Source organism: Mirounga angustirostris, unplaced genomic scaffold (assembly GCF_029215605.1).
Source record: "Mirounga angustirostris isolate CCGP_5_RB_7025 unplaced genomic scaffold, mMirAng1.0.hap1 SCAF_8, whole genome shotgun sequence".
Lineage (NCBI taxonomy): Eukaryota > Metazoa > Chordata > Mammalia > Carnivora > Phocidae > Mirounga > Mirounga angustirostris.
Window position 1 is genome coordinate 28,886,866 of NW_026991716.1, and position 15,617 is coordinate 28,902,482.

The 15,617-nt window shown below is 52.0% G+C and overlaps 3 protein-coding genes across 5 annotated transcripts; 2 read left to right on the top strand and 1 right to left on the bottom strand.

Moving 5' to 3' along the window:
* The first annotated feature begins 131 nt into the window (after positions 1 to 131).
* Positions 132 to 4,707, top strand: CSNK2B (casein kinase 2 beta). Of its 3 annotated transcripts, none has more exons than XM_045866570.3 (7): positions 132 to 329; positions 936 to 1,018; positions 2,202 to 2,304; positions 2,881 to 2,996; positions 3,442 to 3,517; positions 3,666 to 3,855; positions 4,477 to 4,707. In XM_045866570.3, the coding sequence occupies exons 2-7, from the start codon at positions 947 to 949 to the stop codon at positions 4,565 to 4,567; spliced, it is 648 nt and encodes a 215-aa protein (XP_045722526.1). In that variant the 5' UTR covers positions 132 to 329; positions 936 to 946; the 3' UTR covers positions 4,568 to 4,707. The 3 variants fall into 3 exon arrangements, with proteins under 3 accessions (XP_045722526.1, XP_045722527.1, XP_064453451.1); XM_064597381.1 differs by lacking the exon at positions 132 to 329 and adding an exon at positions 475 to 607; XM_045866571.3 differs by lacking the exon at positions 3,666 to 3,855.
* Positions 4,708 to 4,859: 152 nt separating this feature from the next.
* Positions 4,860 to 10,844, top strand: LY6G5B (lymphocyte antigen 6 family member G5B). Its single transcript, XM_045866572.3, has 3 exons — positions 4,860 to 5,611; positions 5,750 to 5,878; positions 6,174 to 10,844. The coding sequence occupies exons 1-3, from the start codon at positions 5,554 to 5,556 to the stop codon at positions 6,572 to 6,574; spliced, it is 588 nt and encodes a 195-aa protein (XP_045722528.2). The 5' UTR covers positions 4,860 to 5,553; the 3' UTR covers positions 6,575 to 10,844.
* On the bottom strand, positions 10,069 to 13,329 carry LY6G5C (lymphocyte antigen 6 family member G5C). Its single transcript, XM_045866573.2, has 3 exons — positions 13,020 to 13,329; positions 11,519 to 11,677; positions 10,069 to 10,232 (listed from the first exon to the last, which is right to left on the bottom strand). Exons 1-3 carry the CDS (start codon positions 13,138 to 13,140, stop codon positions 10,069 to 10,071), a joined length of 444 nt encoding a protein of 147 aa, XP_045722529.1. The 5' UTR covers positions 13,141 to 13,329.
* Between the last annotated feature and the right edge of the window lie 2,288 nt (positions 13,330 to 15,617).

Sequence of the window (15,617 nt, forward strand, 5' to 3'; positions counted from 1 at the left end):
CCCCGCCCCCCCCCCCCCCCCCCGAGCGCCGTGCTCATGGGCCTCGCGACGCCAGGGTCGTTCGTGAGGCGTCCTGGGATTCGTAGTTCGCCTTTCCCTCGCTTCGCCAGTTTCTCTTTACCGGGGACTCCATTTCCCGGCGTTCACTGCGGCGCTCGACCCTTGGCGTTTGCGCGTTGCCCTCTCCCCACCCTCCCCAATTTCCACTCCCCCCCCCCCACCCGACTTCGCCTGCCGCGGTCGGGTCCGCGGCCTGCGCTGTAGCCGTCGCGGTTCTTTGGAAGCAGCAACTCCCCTCCCCCACCCTGTTCCCGGTCCCCGTCCAGCCGGTGAGTCTGAGGTCGTCGCCGCGCCGAGTCCCCTGTCCTTAGGCGCGGCACATGGGGTCTCCGCGCGTTGATGTGGGGGTGGGAAGGAAGTGACCCGGTCCGGCACTGGGGGAGGGAGGGATGGTCTGAGGGGCGGAGGCGGGATGTGGGGACTCCTGTGAAAGGGCCCTCACGGCCACCCGCAGGCCGTGAGAGAAAAAGGGGCCCAGCTTTTGCTTGGAAAGGATAAACTTCGGAACCTTTGGGAAAGGCGCCGGGAACATGCAGAGACCTGCGGGGTAGGGATCTCGAGCCGAGGGCCCTGCCGGAGTTGACATGAAGAGGAAGGGGGCAGGTCTTCGGGAGCGTTAGGGGTGTGGGTAAGACTGGTGGGTCAAGACCTGTCGGTTTCTCGAAAGTATGGGACTCCAGAGAATCTCTAATCTCAGAAAAGGGGCCAAGGTGTGAATAACAGGAACTGGAGAGGGGCGCTCCAGAGTCTAGGATGTTTTAAGGAAAGGTGGCCCCAAACTCTTTCATGGTTGGAGAGCAAAGTGTGGGAGGAGGGAGGATACCAGAGGCTGGGTGGGAGAGATTGGGCTTTACTTACACTCTGTTTTTCTCCAGCTGACGTGAAGATGAGCAGCTCAGAGGAGGTGTCCTGGATTTCCTGGTTCTGTGGGCTCCGTGGCAATGAATTCTTCTGTGAAGTGAGTTCTTCTCAATCTCCCAGCCATCTCCTCACAAAGTTTGGCTATATATTTTCCCACATATTTAGCTTCCACACACTTCTCTTACAGGCTGCCATAGAAACTTTTTCCTGTCAAGGAAGAGTCCCTTCAGTAACCCCCCTCATTAACTTGTGAAGTGGCAAGACTGCCCAAGTCCCAAGCGTGTTATTCTCCAGCAATATAACATTGGACAAGTCAACTTTAATATTATTATTATATAGCATTGGACAAGTCAACTTTATTATTATTATTATTACTATTATTATTATTATTATTATTATTATTATTATTACACTAGTACTGGTAGTCCATACTTTGGGAGCCTGTTAGAATTAAAATGCTGTTTGTGAAAATGTCTTGTAATGGGCAAAGTTGTGTGCTGGTAATATAAAGGATTGTAACTGCCCACAGGACCCAAGCTGTTCAGTCTCCACTTTTTTTTTTTTTTTTAAGATTTTATTTATTTATTTGACAGAGAGAGGGAACACAAGCAGGGGGGAGTGGGAGAAGGAGAAGCAGGCTTCCAGCTGAGCAGGGAGCCCGATGCGGGGCTCAATCCCAGAACCCTGGGTTCATGACCGAAGGCAGCCAGTTAACGACTGAGCCACACAGGCACCCACAGTCTCCACTTTCCTTAGAGATCCAGCTGCCCCTAAGGAGAAGACAAAACTGATTTGTAGAGATGGGGGGCAGGAGTAGGAACAGGGATTTTTGAAAGGAATGTTTCTTTTTTTTTTTTTTTTAAGATTTTATTTGTTTATTTGAGAGAGAGAGAGCACATGAGAGGGGGGAGGGTCAGAGGGAGAAGCAGGCTCCCTGCTGAGCAGGGAGCCCGATGCGGGACTCGATCCAGGGACTCCAGGATCATGACCTGAGCCGAAAGCAGTCGCTTAACCAACTGAGCCATCCAGGCGCCCGAAAGGAATGTTTCTTTAAGGAGGAGATTGTTGTAGCTGTTTAAAAGAAAAGCCAAAGCTTTTATGGGAAGGCAGTATATGTGAACTGGAGAGAGAGACTCAAGTAGTTCTGCTGAGTTGGAATTGGGGAATGAGGGGAAACAGAAGCAGTTGTGTTGAGAATAAGGCATCAATTAGAGCAGTGTGCCTAGGTCAAAGCTGAGGATTCTGCTGTGGGTTTCTTCTTGACTTCCACATCTTGACAGGTAGATGAAGACTACATCCAGGACAAATTCAATCTCACTGGACTCAATGAGCAGGTTCCTCACTATCGACAAGCTCTAGACATGATCTTGGACCTGGAGCCTGGTGAGGCACCCTCAGGGTTGTTCTGTGTGTGAATGGGTTTTTTGTTTTGTTTTGTTTTTTCTTTTCATATTCTTGTTTATCTGCTTCTTGAATTTCTAAATTTTCTTTTGGTTCTCTGACTCTTTTTATCCAAAGTCCTGTCCTTCATTTTGGTCCCCCATCTGACTTTTGCCTGGGTTTGTGACTTACACCACCTGTACCTGCACTCTGATCCTGTAATTTGGTTCTATCCCCTAATGCTAGTTTCCCCATGAGTCTCATTTCCTGTTTCTTTGTTTTGCCTTGCACCTTTTAGTCTAGAATTTCATCTTCTGTATTGATATCTTTCATTTATTTGTTGAGAGAGTTGAGAGGGAGAGAAGAAAGTAAAGGCTAAAGAGGTGTAGAGAGAAGGCAGAGCTGTCTTGGGTTGGTGGAAGGGCCAGAGGCCCAGGTTTCTGGGTCAAATGCCCGGGTGATGGGTGGTTCAAAGATGGGTGCCAGGCAAACTGTGTAGCCAGTAGCCCCTGGAGGTGGGTGGGACATCTAAGAAAGCTGTAAGACAAATGGTTGCAATTGGCTGGGGCCATGTTTCAGATGAAGAGCTGGAAGACAACCCCAACCAGAGCGACCTGATTGAGCAGGCAGCCGAGATGCTTTATGGATTGATCCACGCCCGCTATATCCTCACCAACCGTGGCATCGCCCAGATGGTGAGGCCTCTCTGCTCCCCCTTGACTCCTCTGAGGCAGTAAGGGAAACAGAGGTTCCTGCAGTGAGGAGTCACGTTTTCAACCTCGTCAAGGAATGTGGCTGAGAAGAGGGGAAGAACCCCAGATACGGGGCCTGGGAATTAAATCCTAATTGGGGTTGTGCTGACTGAGGTGTTTACAGGGAGGGAGACGTGACCTTGGACAGGAAGTTGTTGCAGTCTGCCTCTTCCTCAGGGAACAAACAGCGAATGGCTCTGATGGTCTGTAACCTGCCTAACTGGAGGAAAGGAAGCAGGGGAGTACGAGGGCCCATTTGGGCCAGCTTGAAGGGGTCTCTGGACAGAAAGGCAGGAGTGGAGGACAGAGCAATATGGGTTGGGCTGACAAAGGGATTGCCTCTTCTCTTATACCTACCCACCAACCCCTTTCATTTTATTCACCTCAGTTGGAAAAGTACCAGCAGGGAGACTTTGGCTACTGTCCCCGTGTGTACTGTGAGAACCAGCCAATGCTTCCCATCGGTGAGTATTGGAGAAGGGAAAGGAGGCCACGTCAATTGGCCGGTCCTCCTGGGAAAGAGTTGGGGCTCAGCAAGTCTGGGCCTGAGTCTGGGAGGGAGGTGGGGCAGGCTTGGGGGTGCCCGGCCTGCTGAGTCTGGCTGTCTCCCAGGCCTTTCGGACATCCCAGGTGAGGCCATGGTGAAGCTCTACTGCCCCAAGTGCATGGACGTGTACACACCCAAGTCATCGAGGCACCATCACACGGACGGCGCCTACTTCGGCACCGGTTTCCCTCACATGCTCTTCATGGTGCACCCCGAGTACCGGCCCAAGCGGCCCGCCAACCAGTTTGTGCCCAGGTGGGGAGCAGGGATAGAGTCACCCAGGGTCAAAGGAAAGGTTTGGGATTCCCCAGAGAGAAGGGAGGACAGGGCATGGTCCTTTCTTGAGGTTTGCTTCTCCCAGAGCAAGTAACCTTGGGGAAGGTATTTGCCTCCCTGTGCCTCAGTTCCCTTATCCATGAAATGGGGATGATAGTACCTGACCGATAAGGTATATTTAAATAGTGAGTTGCTTTGAAAAACATTTGACACCTGAAGTACCATTTAAATGGTAGCTGTCATCATCTTGGTTGTTCAGCCGTTAGCCAGGAAAAAGTGTGGTTTATCTTCCTGGAACATCATGTTTACCAGGAAGAACAGTTTGATATTATATTGAAACAAGTGCTAATCCGCACACACACACACAAACATACAATCACATACGTGTGTGTGTGTTTACATGTAGTCTAGAATTTGAGTTTTAATGGCTATTTAAGGTATATTTCCCAATATTCTGGAGGGAAGCCGTTTGGGAGCCACTGTCCTTAAGCACTGAGCAGACTCATGGAGAAGCTGGGGTGGGGAGGTGGAAACTCAGGCCACTGGCAGGGCCAGGGTGGGGCTCACCCTGCTGCCTCTCTGACCTTTGCCCCCGCGCAGGCTCTACGGTTTCAAGATCCATCCAATGGCCTACCAGCTGCAGCTCCAAGCCGCCAGCAACTTCAAGAGCCCAGTCAAGACGATCCGCTGATTCCCCATCCCACTTGGCCCTCAGTCTTCGACACCTCCGATCCTTTGCTGCCACCCTTTCAAGAACCCTCTATGGTTTTTAGTTTAAATTAAAGGAGTCATTATTGTGGTGGGAATATGAAATAAAGTGGAAGAAAAGGCCATGAGCTGGTCTGCTGGTGCTTGGGGTTGGGGGATGGGAGGGTGCTGCTCTGCTTGATTCCAGGGACCCTCATGGCCCAGCCCACCCTCCTCAAGTTGAAAACCAGCACAGATGGGTGCCCAGTGTATTGGGGTGAGGTTTTTAGCAGTAGAGCAGAATTTCTAGTATGTGCAAAGCCACAAGGAAAAGACCCAGGGGAAAATCAGATTTCAAAGTCTAGAGACATACTTGTTCTTTTTTGGCCACCTAAGGCTGTATATTTATACCATAAGGAGTATAATCAACAACAGCATCTTCCAGTTTTGATTTTACAGGGCAAGTGGTCCTGAAATAAACAACCTTTAAGGGGTGGAGAGAGGGACAAGGTCCAGAATTGCTGCCGGGTGGTGTCTGTGCGCCCCCTGCTGGGGGCTAAGACATGTTCATCTCAGAAGGCTGGGGCCCCAGGGTCCCTGGCCAAAGTTTTTGCCAGCACAATAGGGACAGTTCTCTTGTGTGGGGAGGACAGCATGTGGTACCAGAGACAGAAGCTGATCCATGGACCCTTGAGGTGGGGGAATAGATCTTTTCAGGGCACAAGGGACAAAGACAGGCAACTGGATAAAGGCCCAGGTGTTGCCTGGGCCATTGCTCCCACGTACAGGAACACGACCTTGTGGGTGAGGACACGCTGTCCTCCAGCCAAGTTAATAACTTCCTCCCCCAGCCAAGGAATATAGCTCTGCGTCTACAGCTCCTGCTCAAACTGTCAAAACCACCCTGCAGCTCAGGATCAAGGAGCTGGGTCACAGGAAGGTCGGTTTCGGGATACCCCCCAGGGACTGCCTTCTCCCCGGAATTCCATCATGAAGGCCCATATGCTTGTAGGTGTGCTGGTCATGGTGGGCTTCGCAGTGGCAAAAGGTAAGTGGGGCCCAGGGGCAAGGAACGAGAAGTGACTGAGTCCTGGAAGGGTGTGGGGCTGTAGCCCTAGTTCACAGGCAAGGCAGAGAACTTGGAATGAGCCAACACTCCCATCCCTCCTGTCTTCTGCTTCCCCAGCCCCTGTTCCTGAAGTCCGGACCTGCCACCTCTGCCTCTTAGAAGACCCTTCTACAGGGTGCATTTCAGGCTCAGAGAAGTGCACCATCAGCACCCCATCACCATGTATGGTGATCACCATCTATTACGGTGAGTCAAGCCCCAGGAAGGGGCTGCTGCTGGGATAGCCCATGGCTTGGTCTCCTTTCCTCTCAGACGAGGGCTGCTTAGGACCTGGGGTGCAAGAGGAAGACAGCAGGATCCTGGAAGGAGGAGTTGAGGGTTCTGGGGGATCCACTGAGCCAGTTTTTCTGGCCCCTTCTGAAGGAGTCTGGGATGGAAGTCAGGTCTGGGTGAGGGATGGGAGAGTCTGGGGTAAGGATAACAGGGTTGGGGACTATGGGAGGCAGCGGGGATTATTAGTTAGCTGTTCCCTCTTCTCCAGATACCAAGATTCGTTTCTTCATCCGAGGCTGTGGACAGTATAATTCTTACCGCTGCCAAGAAAAACGCAATACCTACTTCTCGGAGTACTGGTACCAGGCCCAGTGCTGCCAGTACGATTACTGCAACTCCTGGTCCAGCCCCCAGCTCCACAGCTCCCCACCTGATCCCCCGGCTGGGGCCTGGGCCTTGCCCCTGTCCGAGTCCCAGATCCACTGGTTCTACCAGGCCCTGAATCTCTCACTGCCCCTCCGCAGCTTCCATGCTGGGAAGGAGCCCAAAGGGTTGGACGCCCCGGCCATCCTGCCCCTGAACCTGAACTTGTCCATTGCTGACCTGCGTCGCATATATTTGTTCCTCAATAGCTCAGGACTTTTGGTTCTTCCCTGGGTTGGGCCCTGATGCCTTAGCCTTCCTGGATTTCACTGCATTCCAGCATCTCTTCCCTAACACCACAGCCCTGCGCTGCCCTCTTAAAACACTCATGTTCTCTGCTCTCTGATTTCTCTGGCCTCCCTTCCTCTGTACTTCCAGCGTGACTATGGCTTTGGTGTCTTTTCTTTCCCAGAAACTGGTGGTGCTGGACCTCATAGAAAATAATGAGTTTAGAGTCTGCCTAGGCCAGCCTGGGGAAGGCATAGTGGCTTCTTCGTGTCCTTTCCTGTCACCGGAGTCCGTCATCCCCCTCATCTTTCCAATCCTCTGGCAATCTGGTCACTGCTGCCTCCATTCAGATCTGGTTGTAGATCACATCCTATGCCCATCTTAAGACCCAGACTGAACTTGCAGCAAGAAGAATGAAGGGGAGACTTCCGTGCACATTTTCTGACTAGCACTGTGCTGTCTCTGCCTCACTCCCTCCACCCCCACCCCTGCCCTGGTCGCCTGCTTCTCTCCTCTCATTGCAGTCCCTGGCCTCCTCAGCCTCACTTCGCATCACTGAGTCCTGACACCCGCTTCAGTAGATGCCAGGGAAGGGGAGAGGAGAGACGAGGGTCTGGCCTGCTCTGCTCCACATCTGCTTGCTCTCCACAACCTCCACAATAAATGGACTGGGCTAAGTCTGTGTCACACTGTTTATGGGGTCAGGCTCAGGTGTGGGCAAGTATAGACCAGTGAACGAAGGTTGATTGGGCATGGGGATCAAACCATCTACAGCCTGGCCCATTCCACTTGGCCTTTGTGGCTTCCTCATGGCTTGAACCCTGAGAGCCTTTATCCATCCCACCTTCTGCTTGGCTAGAGATCTGTTCAGCTATGAGGATTATGACTTCTCTCAGCTTTTGACTTACCCCACAGGGGTGCCTGGCTGGTTCAGTCAGTAGAGCATGCGACTCTTGAGCTTGGGGTTGTAAGTTTGAGTCCTACGTTAGGTGTAGAGATTACTTAAAAATAAAATCTTGAACTAAAAAAAAAAAAAACTTGCCCTAGAAACAAAACCTAGAAAGTTAAAACCCAGGTTACATCAGGGTTTTCCATCTAACAGAGGTGGAAAACTCTTCTTTGAACCAGGAAAACTTGGGAGCAAACCAAAGGGCCCAGGTCTGTATCTCAGAGTTACCTGGTGCTGAGGGATCTGGGTTTTTGCCTGTTGGTTCTTTTTAGGATCCTGGCACCCAGGACCCCTCAGTAGGGAGCTAGGTTGGGGCATGGATGTTCAGAGATACATGGTTGGAGCTGCAGTGGTTAGATCTTTCATTTTGAAAAACTACAAGCATACAGAAAGCAATAATGAATATTCATAACTTTCCATACATGCAATAAACACACTGCTTTGGGCTTGGTGTTAATGAGTACAGCTAGGTGCCTGCCCTTCTGAGTCTTGTAAACCAGTGCTGGGGTTGTGAAACCTTTTTCTGAAAAGTAGTGCAGCTTTGTGGTTGGGGGACCCAATCCTGGCTTCTCTGCCACTTGGCTAAGTTGGTCTCTCTACCTTACCTTGGTCACCTGTCAAAGAGGAATAGTACTTCATAGGATTGAAAGAATGCATGTGAGTGTGTGCACAGGTGCAAATTAGAGCCTCCAGAATAGACACATGCCTTAGGGACAAAGATACAGATTGTGGTGTTTGTGTATGCATGTATTTATTATTACTACTATTTTTTTTAATTTTAAAGATTTTATTTATTTGAGGGAGGAGGGGGAGAGGGAGAAGCAGACCCCCAGCTGAGCCAGGGAGCTTGGGGCGGGGCTCGATCCCAGAACCCTGGGATCATGAGCTGAGCTGAAGGCAGACACTTAACCAACTGAGCCACCAAGTGCCTCTATACTACTTTTTAAAGTAATCTCGGGACGCCTGGGTGGCTCAGTCGGTTAAGCGTCTGCCTTCGGCTCAGGTCATGATCCTAGGGTCCTGGGATCGAGTCCCGCATCGGGCTCCCTGCTCCTCCCTCTGCCTCTGTCTCTCTCTGTCTCTCATGAATAAATAAATAAAATCTTTAAAAAAAAAAAAAAACAGTAATCTCTATCCCCAACATGGGGCTCGAACTCATGCCCCCAAGATCAAGAGCAATACGTTGTACCAACTGAGCCAACCAGGTGCCCCTTTGGCCTATTTTTAAACCTCTTTAGCAAAACATACAGAAGCTTGCATACACCATAACTTGAGTTTTTGTAAACCACACACCTGTGTCACCAGTCCTCAAGTCCACATAAAGGCCTTTATCAGCACCCAAAGCCGCCTTTGTGCGCCCTCCCAGGCATGTCTCCCAACTCAGCAGTAGCCACTGTCCTGAGTTGTAGCTGTTTAGAGGAATTCTGTCTGTGCTTGATAACAAATGGCATCATACAGCATATATTTTCACTTACACATTTTGCACATATGTTAACTGAGTTCCATGGCCCCTTTAATGGCCTGTGCTCTGGCAGGAAGCACCGATATTAATTTGTAGGTCAGGGAGCAGTTGGAGGTACAAAAATAGGTCCAAACTTTCAGGGTGCCCCCCCTCTGGGCCCACTTTTCTCCATCACCTCTGACTTCAGTGTAAAAGTCTAGGTTTATACAGCTGTAGCAAGTAAAAGTGGAGGACGGTCTCAGAGGCTGAGGAACGCAAGGCCCAAAATTCTGCAGTAACTTCCCACACCATCCTTGAAAAGGGAAGCTGAGCCTGGGGTCAGGCCAGGGCTCCACGAGACCTAGCGGCTCTTCCATAAAGCGTCCTGCCCGCCCCGCTCCCGCCACACACACACCCCCCCCCCCCCCGGCCCCGGGCCTGGGCCTGGGCCTCTCAGCTCCGCTTCCACCAGCACCTCTCCCCACTGTGGACCTCCCCTCCAGTTCTCACACAGTCCTGGATTTGACCCCACTGCCAAGGATGCCCCTTGCCCTTCCAGCCTTCCCTGCAGGAGCGCTTTGGTTCCTCTTCATTTTTTTGTGCCTAGAGCTAAATCCAAGACATGGAGTTGGGGCAGGAGCAGAGCTCAGCAGAGCTAGGAGCCCCTTACCTGCCCCCACAGCAGCGCAGTCAGGCAGGAGCTCGGCCTCCACCACCACTAGAAGACACAGACAAGCCATATAGTTTGCACACCAATGTATTCGGGAATAAGACCTGGGGACTTGAGGGGAGAGAGGCCCATGGTGGGAGAAGGGGCAAAGCTGGGCTAAGGAGCAGCCAAGAGGTGGGAGAAGAGAGGAGAAAAGCTGTCAGACTGTGAGGACTTTAAGGCAAAACTCAGAGACTTCTGGAGAGGGAGCCTGGGGGAGGGATAGAGTGGGAAAAGGGGTGTCGAGGGGTGTCAAACAAGAGGCAGATAGGGCTGGGGTCCAGTAACTTGAGGGAGGCTGGGAGGGCTGGTAGAAAGAACTGGAAGTTGTTCTGGCTGTGCCAGCCAGCTGGAAATCAGGAAGATGAAAGGCGACTGGCAGGATTTTATTCTTAAAAGTCTCTGCAGAAATTCTAAGGAATATAGAAGACTCTGTTCTGGGGGTTATTGCAGAACTCCCGGAAGCAGCATCGAGAAAATATCCAGAAGCCAAACACTGGAGAAGAGCGGGTATATGAACAATCACTCATCTGTTCCTTGCGGCGGCAGTCACTCACCATGATGTCAGAACCACTGTCTGGGGAAGGATGGCAGCAACCAGTGATACAGAGATCCCAGGTCCCAGGCACAGCCCCAAGCCCCTCCATCCCGTCACTCCATATGGACTTAGCATCACTGCCCCCACACTCTTCCCTGGTCCCCCAAAAGGCAGATTTCTGGAACTGGGCAGGGGCAGGGAATGCCAGGGAGTCACCAGCTATGAATTCTGTGGAAGGTTAGTGGGAAAGAGCCACTCAAAATACAGTGATGGTTGGAGGGGGCTGAGTTTGGTCTTGCTGGGGAGGGGGGACCAGCACTTCGGCCGGGACCCTATAAGGAGAAGTTGGGAGAGGCTTCTCTTTGATATGCTTGAATACTCTGACATTGGACCATATCTATGTTTAAGAAGTGTAATAAAAAGACTTGAATTTGAATTCGAAGGTAATTTCATGTAGTGGTTAAGAGCACCATCTCTGTAGTGTTTTAAGAGTATTGTAGTTGTTTAAGAGCACACAAACTATGACTCAGCTTCTAGGAGACTTGGGCAAGGTATTAACCTTTCTGTGCCTCTGTTTCCTCATCTGCAAAATGGGGGGGGGTAGTAATAACAATACCTATCTCAGAGGGTTTTAAGTGCTTAGAATAGTGCTAGCACACAATACATGTTTTGTGTTTTAAAAAGGGTAAGGGAGGGGCACCCAGCTGAAAGAAAAAGAAGAAAGAGGAAGGGAGGGAGAGAGAGAAAGAAAGAGGAGAAGAAAAAGAAAAGTGTGAGGCATTGTGTGGAAGAGCAGGCATGAGGAACAGGGAAATGTAGTAAATTTTCAGCAAATTGAAAAATGAAGTGTTGCTCTCCAGAGCGCCATTTGACATGACAGTTTGGCCTAACATTCAAATTCAGGAGGAAGCAGAGCAAATCCTCTGGGAAGAGTAAAGCAAGAAGACAGCTAAGGCCCAAACTTTGGTGGACATGAACGCTTAAGGGTCAAGGAGAATAAGGCAAGACCCGGGGAAGGAGACCAGGAAGAAGCAGTGGACGAGCCAGAGATGTCTGCAGGAACTGTGGCTGACAGGCAGGGAGAAGGCAGCCTGAGGACAGGCTGGGGGAGCTGGTGATCACAAGGGTCCCCCACAAGGCTGGGTGCTGTAAGGAAGGCCGGAGCCAGTCAGCTGCAGGCTGAGGGAACAGAAGCGTGGAAGCGGAGACAGAGAATGGCTCTGAAGGTAAGGAAAGAGAGACCAGGATGGGAGCAGGAACCCGACATGGGGTACAGCCGAGACACACATTTTGGGGATGGGCTGAGCCAAAGATAAGCAGCTTACTGTTCTTTATGAGGAGAGTCATGCAGCTGCTGCCAGGCGGGGCGAGGCAGATGTCTGATCCCAGAAGGCATCCCAACTCCTTGGTCTCCAAGAGGCATCGATAGCAGCGCAGGTATTTGGGGAGCTGAACTGGATGAGGGGGTTCAGGATCAAAATTACCTAGAACACAGACAAACACTGATTCCAAACCCACCTAATTTCCTGGCTGGTCAACCCTCTCCCTACTTCCCCATCTCAGAAAACCGTAAGATCGCCAATTCTTGAAAACCATCTGGCTTGGGTGCCTGGGTGGCTCAGTCGGTTAAGCGACTGCCTTCGGCTCAGGTCATGATCCTGGAGTCCCGGGATCGAGTCCCGCATCGGGCTCCCTGCTGGGTGGGGAGTCTGCTTCTCCCTCTGACCCTCCCCCCTCTCATGTACTCGCTCTCTCTCATTCTCTCTGTCTCAAAGAAAGAAAGAAAGAAAAGAAAGAAAGAAAGAAAGAAAGAAAGAAAGAAAGAAAGAAAGAAAGAAAGAAAGAAAGAAAGAAAGAAGAAAGAAAAAGAAAAGAAAACCATCTGGCTTAATCCTCTACCAGAGGCCTTGTTAAAATCTCCATTCTCTGCTCTTACACCTCCTGAAATAAGGAACTCATTAAGGAATTCATTCACTCATTCAACATGTATTTGAGGTGCTAACATGTGCCCAGCACTCTGCAAGCTTCTAAGTTCAAAGGTGAGGCAGGGGCAGCTCATTCCAGCTTTGGGCAGTTCAGTGAGGACAGTTCTTCCTCTGGGACTTGGTTTTACAGTCCCTCACCCCTGTGGACTCGCTTTTGAATATGCTTTCTTAATCTGTAATGTTCAAGAAGTGAAAACAAGACTGCATTATGACAGGATAGGAAGAGTCTGCACTTTGTAGACAGACCTCAAGCAGCCCACCAACCACATTCTTTGGTGGTCTTTTCACTGGAAAGACTCTAATATTAAACTCTGTCACCAAAGCCCTCCCCAACTACGAGTATATACACTTCCCTCTTCCTCTGGTCCCAGGCCCAGACCACATGTTAATGAGTCCCCAGACCCAGCGGCGCACTTAGTGTGAGGCAGATACTGAACAAACACTTTGAATCCTGCTTCTACACAGGTGGCGTTTTGCAGTCAAGTGAGATTATCAGGCTGGATTGAGGCTTGTTCTACTCTGTAGGTGCTGGTTCTGTCATTTAGCACGTTCCCGGAACCCTCCCTATTCTGCACTGCCCCGATTTGAATGGGGTCCCTTCAGTATCTTCATCTCACTGCTGTTGAGACGGCCCTGGGGTGATAACTAGAAATCTCCCTCAGAGTGAACATTAGTCCATTCCCAGTCCCTAGGCATTATCCCATCAAGCCCATCCATCCCATCTTTCCTCCTGCCTGGGTTTACCTGAGTATCCTGGGCAGATGTACCCAGACACCTGGTGTCTGTGGGTTTCTCTACCCAGCAGACCAGGAGACCCTTCCGACCCCTTAGAGCCACTTACCAAACACCAAGCTCATCATGACCAGCGCTATTAAAAGGACCATGTATAGGGCTTGGGGGTTGCTGTGGAGGCCCAGGGCCCCCATACTCCGGCTACCTGCAGGGCCTGCCATAAAATGCATGACTGCCCACCAGCCTCCAGTTGGAGCTTATATCGGTGGAAGAGAAATTGGCCAAGAGGAAGGTAACACCCATTCGGGGTGGAAATCAGTGCCAGGATAGCCAGAGAGACAGAGTGTCCTCAGCCATGACCACTCTAAGGCCTAATATCCTGCCTTGGGGACAGAGCCCTGGCAAGAGGGGAATGAGAGGGAAACTTTCTTTCATATTTAATCTACATAAGTTTATTCATGCTATCAGGTGTTGGGGATACAACATTGCACAAAATCCCTGCCCTCACAGAGCAGTCTAGTGGGGGAGACAACAAGGAATAATGGGGAGTGGTGGTGGGGGGAGAAGACAAGTGCTTCCTGGGAGCGCCTGAGAAGTCGAAGGCACTGACCAAGGGAGCAACAAGATCAGATTTCTGTTTGTAAAAGACTGCAGAGGCCGGGAAACCAGTTGGGAAGCTATTCCTGAGTCCAGTCACAAGATGGCGGCCTGGTCTAGCAGAAGAGAGGCAGGAGCCGACATGAAGGAATCGGACACTTATTTAATTGGACAGATTTGGAGTTAGACTGAATATGGAAAGAAGGAAGGTGGGGGGATAGGCTTGCACAAGGAGATGATTGGTGGTACCACTTTCCAAGATGGGGAAAACGTGGAACGGTGAGAAATCCCAAATTGAGGACACCTGGGTCCCCAGTGACCTATTCAGTCCAGTGGCCTCTGTGGGGTTTCCGGCTGGCCAGCACCTTTCCTTATGCCCCCCTTCCCCCGCTCCGCCTAAGCTCAGCTGCAGGTCAGTGGCTCTGATCTCCGGCGCCCACAGGCTCCGGCGCCGTGCGCTCGCTCTCCGAGCTCGACTGCACCTCAGGGCTCCCAGGAGGATGCGGGGGCGGCCCCCAGGCCGAGCTCAGTTCTCGGCGGGGAGCGTCTGGGAAGAAAACTTGGGAAAGCCATGCCCGCGTCGGACCCAGACATCCACCCCTAACGGACACCCAGAGCACTACGAGGTTTACCCGGAAGGCGGCGCTGCGGCGCCACCAACCCTCCCAGGTAGGAGGCTACGCAGCAACCAATAAGCGGCCGTGGGCGTCCCGGGCGCCCCGCCCACCACCTCTGCCAGGGGTGGGGGGCGTGGCCTGCCCGGCTCCTACGCCCGGCGGACTCTTTGCATGCCCCTCTCCAGGTCATTCTCTGAGGGACTCCGGGTTTTCATTTTATTTTATTTTTTCTAAGGATTTTATTTATCCATTTGTCAGAGAGACAGTACAAGCAGTGGGAGCAGCAGGCTCCCCAATGAGCAAGGATCCCCATGCGGGACTTGATCCCGGGACCCCGAGATCAAGACCCAAGTCGAAGACAGACGCTTAACCAACCGAGCTACCCAGGCGCCCCTCAGGGTTTTCACTTTAAGTGTGGGTGGGCTGTGGGAAGAGCTGGGCGTAAAGGAGCGAATCACCTGCTCCAATTTTCGGTCTGGAGGTTTGGGGTGCGGCGCTGCAGGAGGGCTCCCTGCTTACAGTCCCGGACCATCCAAGAATCATACGGCCTCGGGTGCTGATGGGGAAGATGGGAAGAAAGGGACGGAGACTCGCGCCAAGGAAGACGCACGGGAAAGAAGAAACACGAAAGGAATACACGCCACTGCGCTCCCAACAGCGTTGGGATGAATGAAATAAGAAAAATGTATTATTGAAAAGTCAGAGTAATGAAGTTGGTGGGAGGGCCGCCCGGCACCAGCCGAAATGTCTGTTGAATGAACGACAGAGAATCAGAGAGCGGGGGCTCCTCTTGAAGCGAAGGGGGCAAAAGGGAGTTAGAAGGGAATTTCACAGCGTCCTCGGAACCCCTCTCTCGAATATAACCGCAACTAAGTCCAAGCACTAGGGAGCTATGGGTAGCTGAGGCTGGGCTCCCTGAAGGAGTGACCCTGAGAGGTCCGGGAAGACTCGCTGTGGAGTTAGAGCCCATAGCCGCGCGCGCTGCGGGAGGGAAGACACGAGTGGTATTTCGGCGCTGGGCTGGGTGGGGCTGGGAGAGGTGTTCTTCGGCAGGGGCGTGGCCTCACGGCCATCAATGCTGCCCCTGTTTCGTTTTGTTACTCCCCAGTCTAAGCGACCCGGCGCGGCCAGTGCGCGGGCAGAGCCTCGTGAGTTCGTTGCCACGGTGACGGGCTCCAAGGAGGCTTTCCCGGGGTGAAGAGGCGGGGCGCTGCTGTGGTCGCCATGGTGACACCTGCGGAGGGCGGTATCTGGGCTGAGTGCCGCTCCCCCGGGACAAGGGACGCCTGGGAGTAAGCCCCCGAGTGACGAAACAAAGGAGGTGGGGCCTGAGGGCCGAATGCCACCTTCAGGGGAACGGGGCGGGGCCGACAAGGGGCGGGGCCATAGATGATTGGACTGGGCGAGAGCCAAGTTCTGTTAGCCGACCGGCTAGACCAGGCAGTCTGAGAGAGGAACTCGAGAAGCCATCTTTAGCCCGAATATAAATGAAT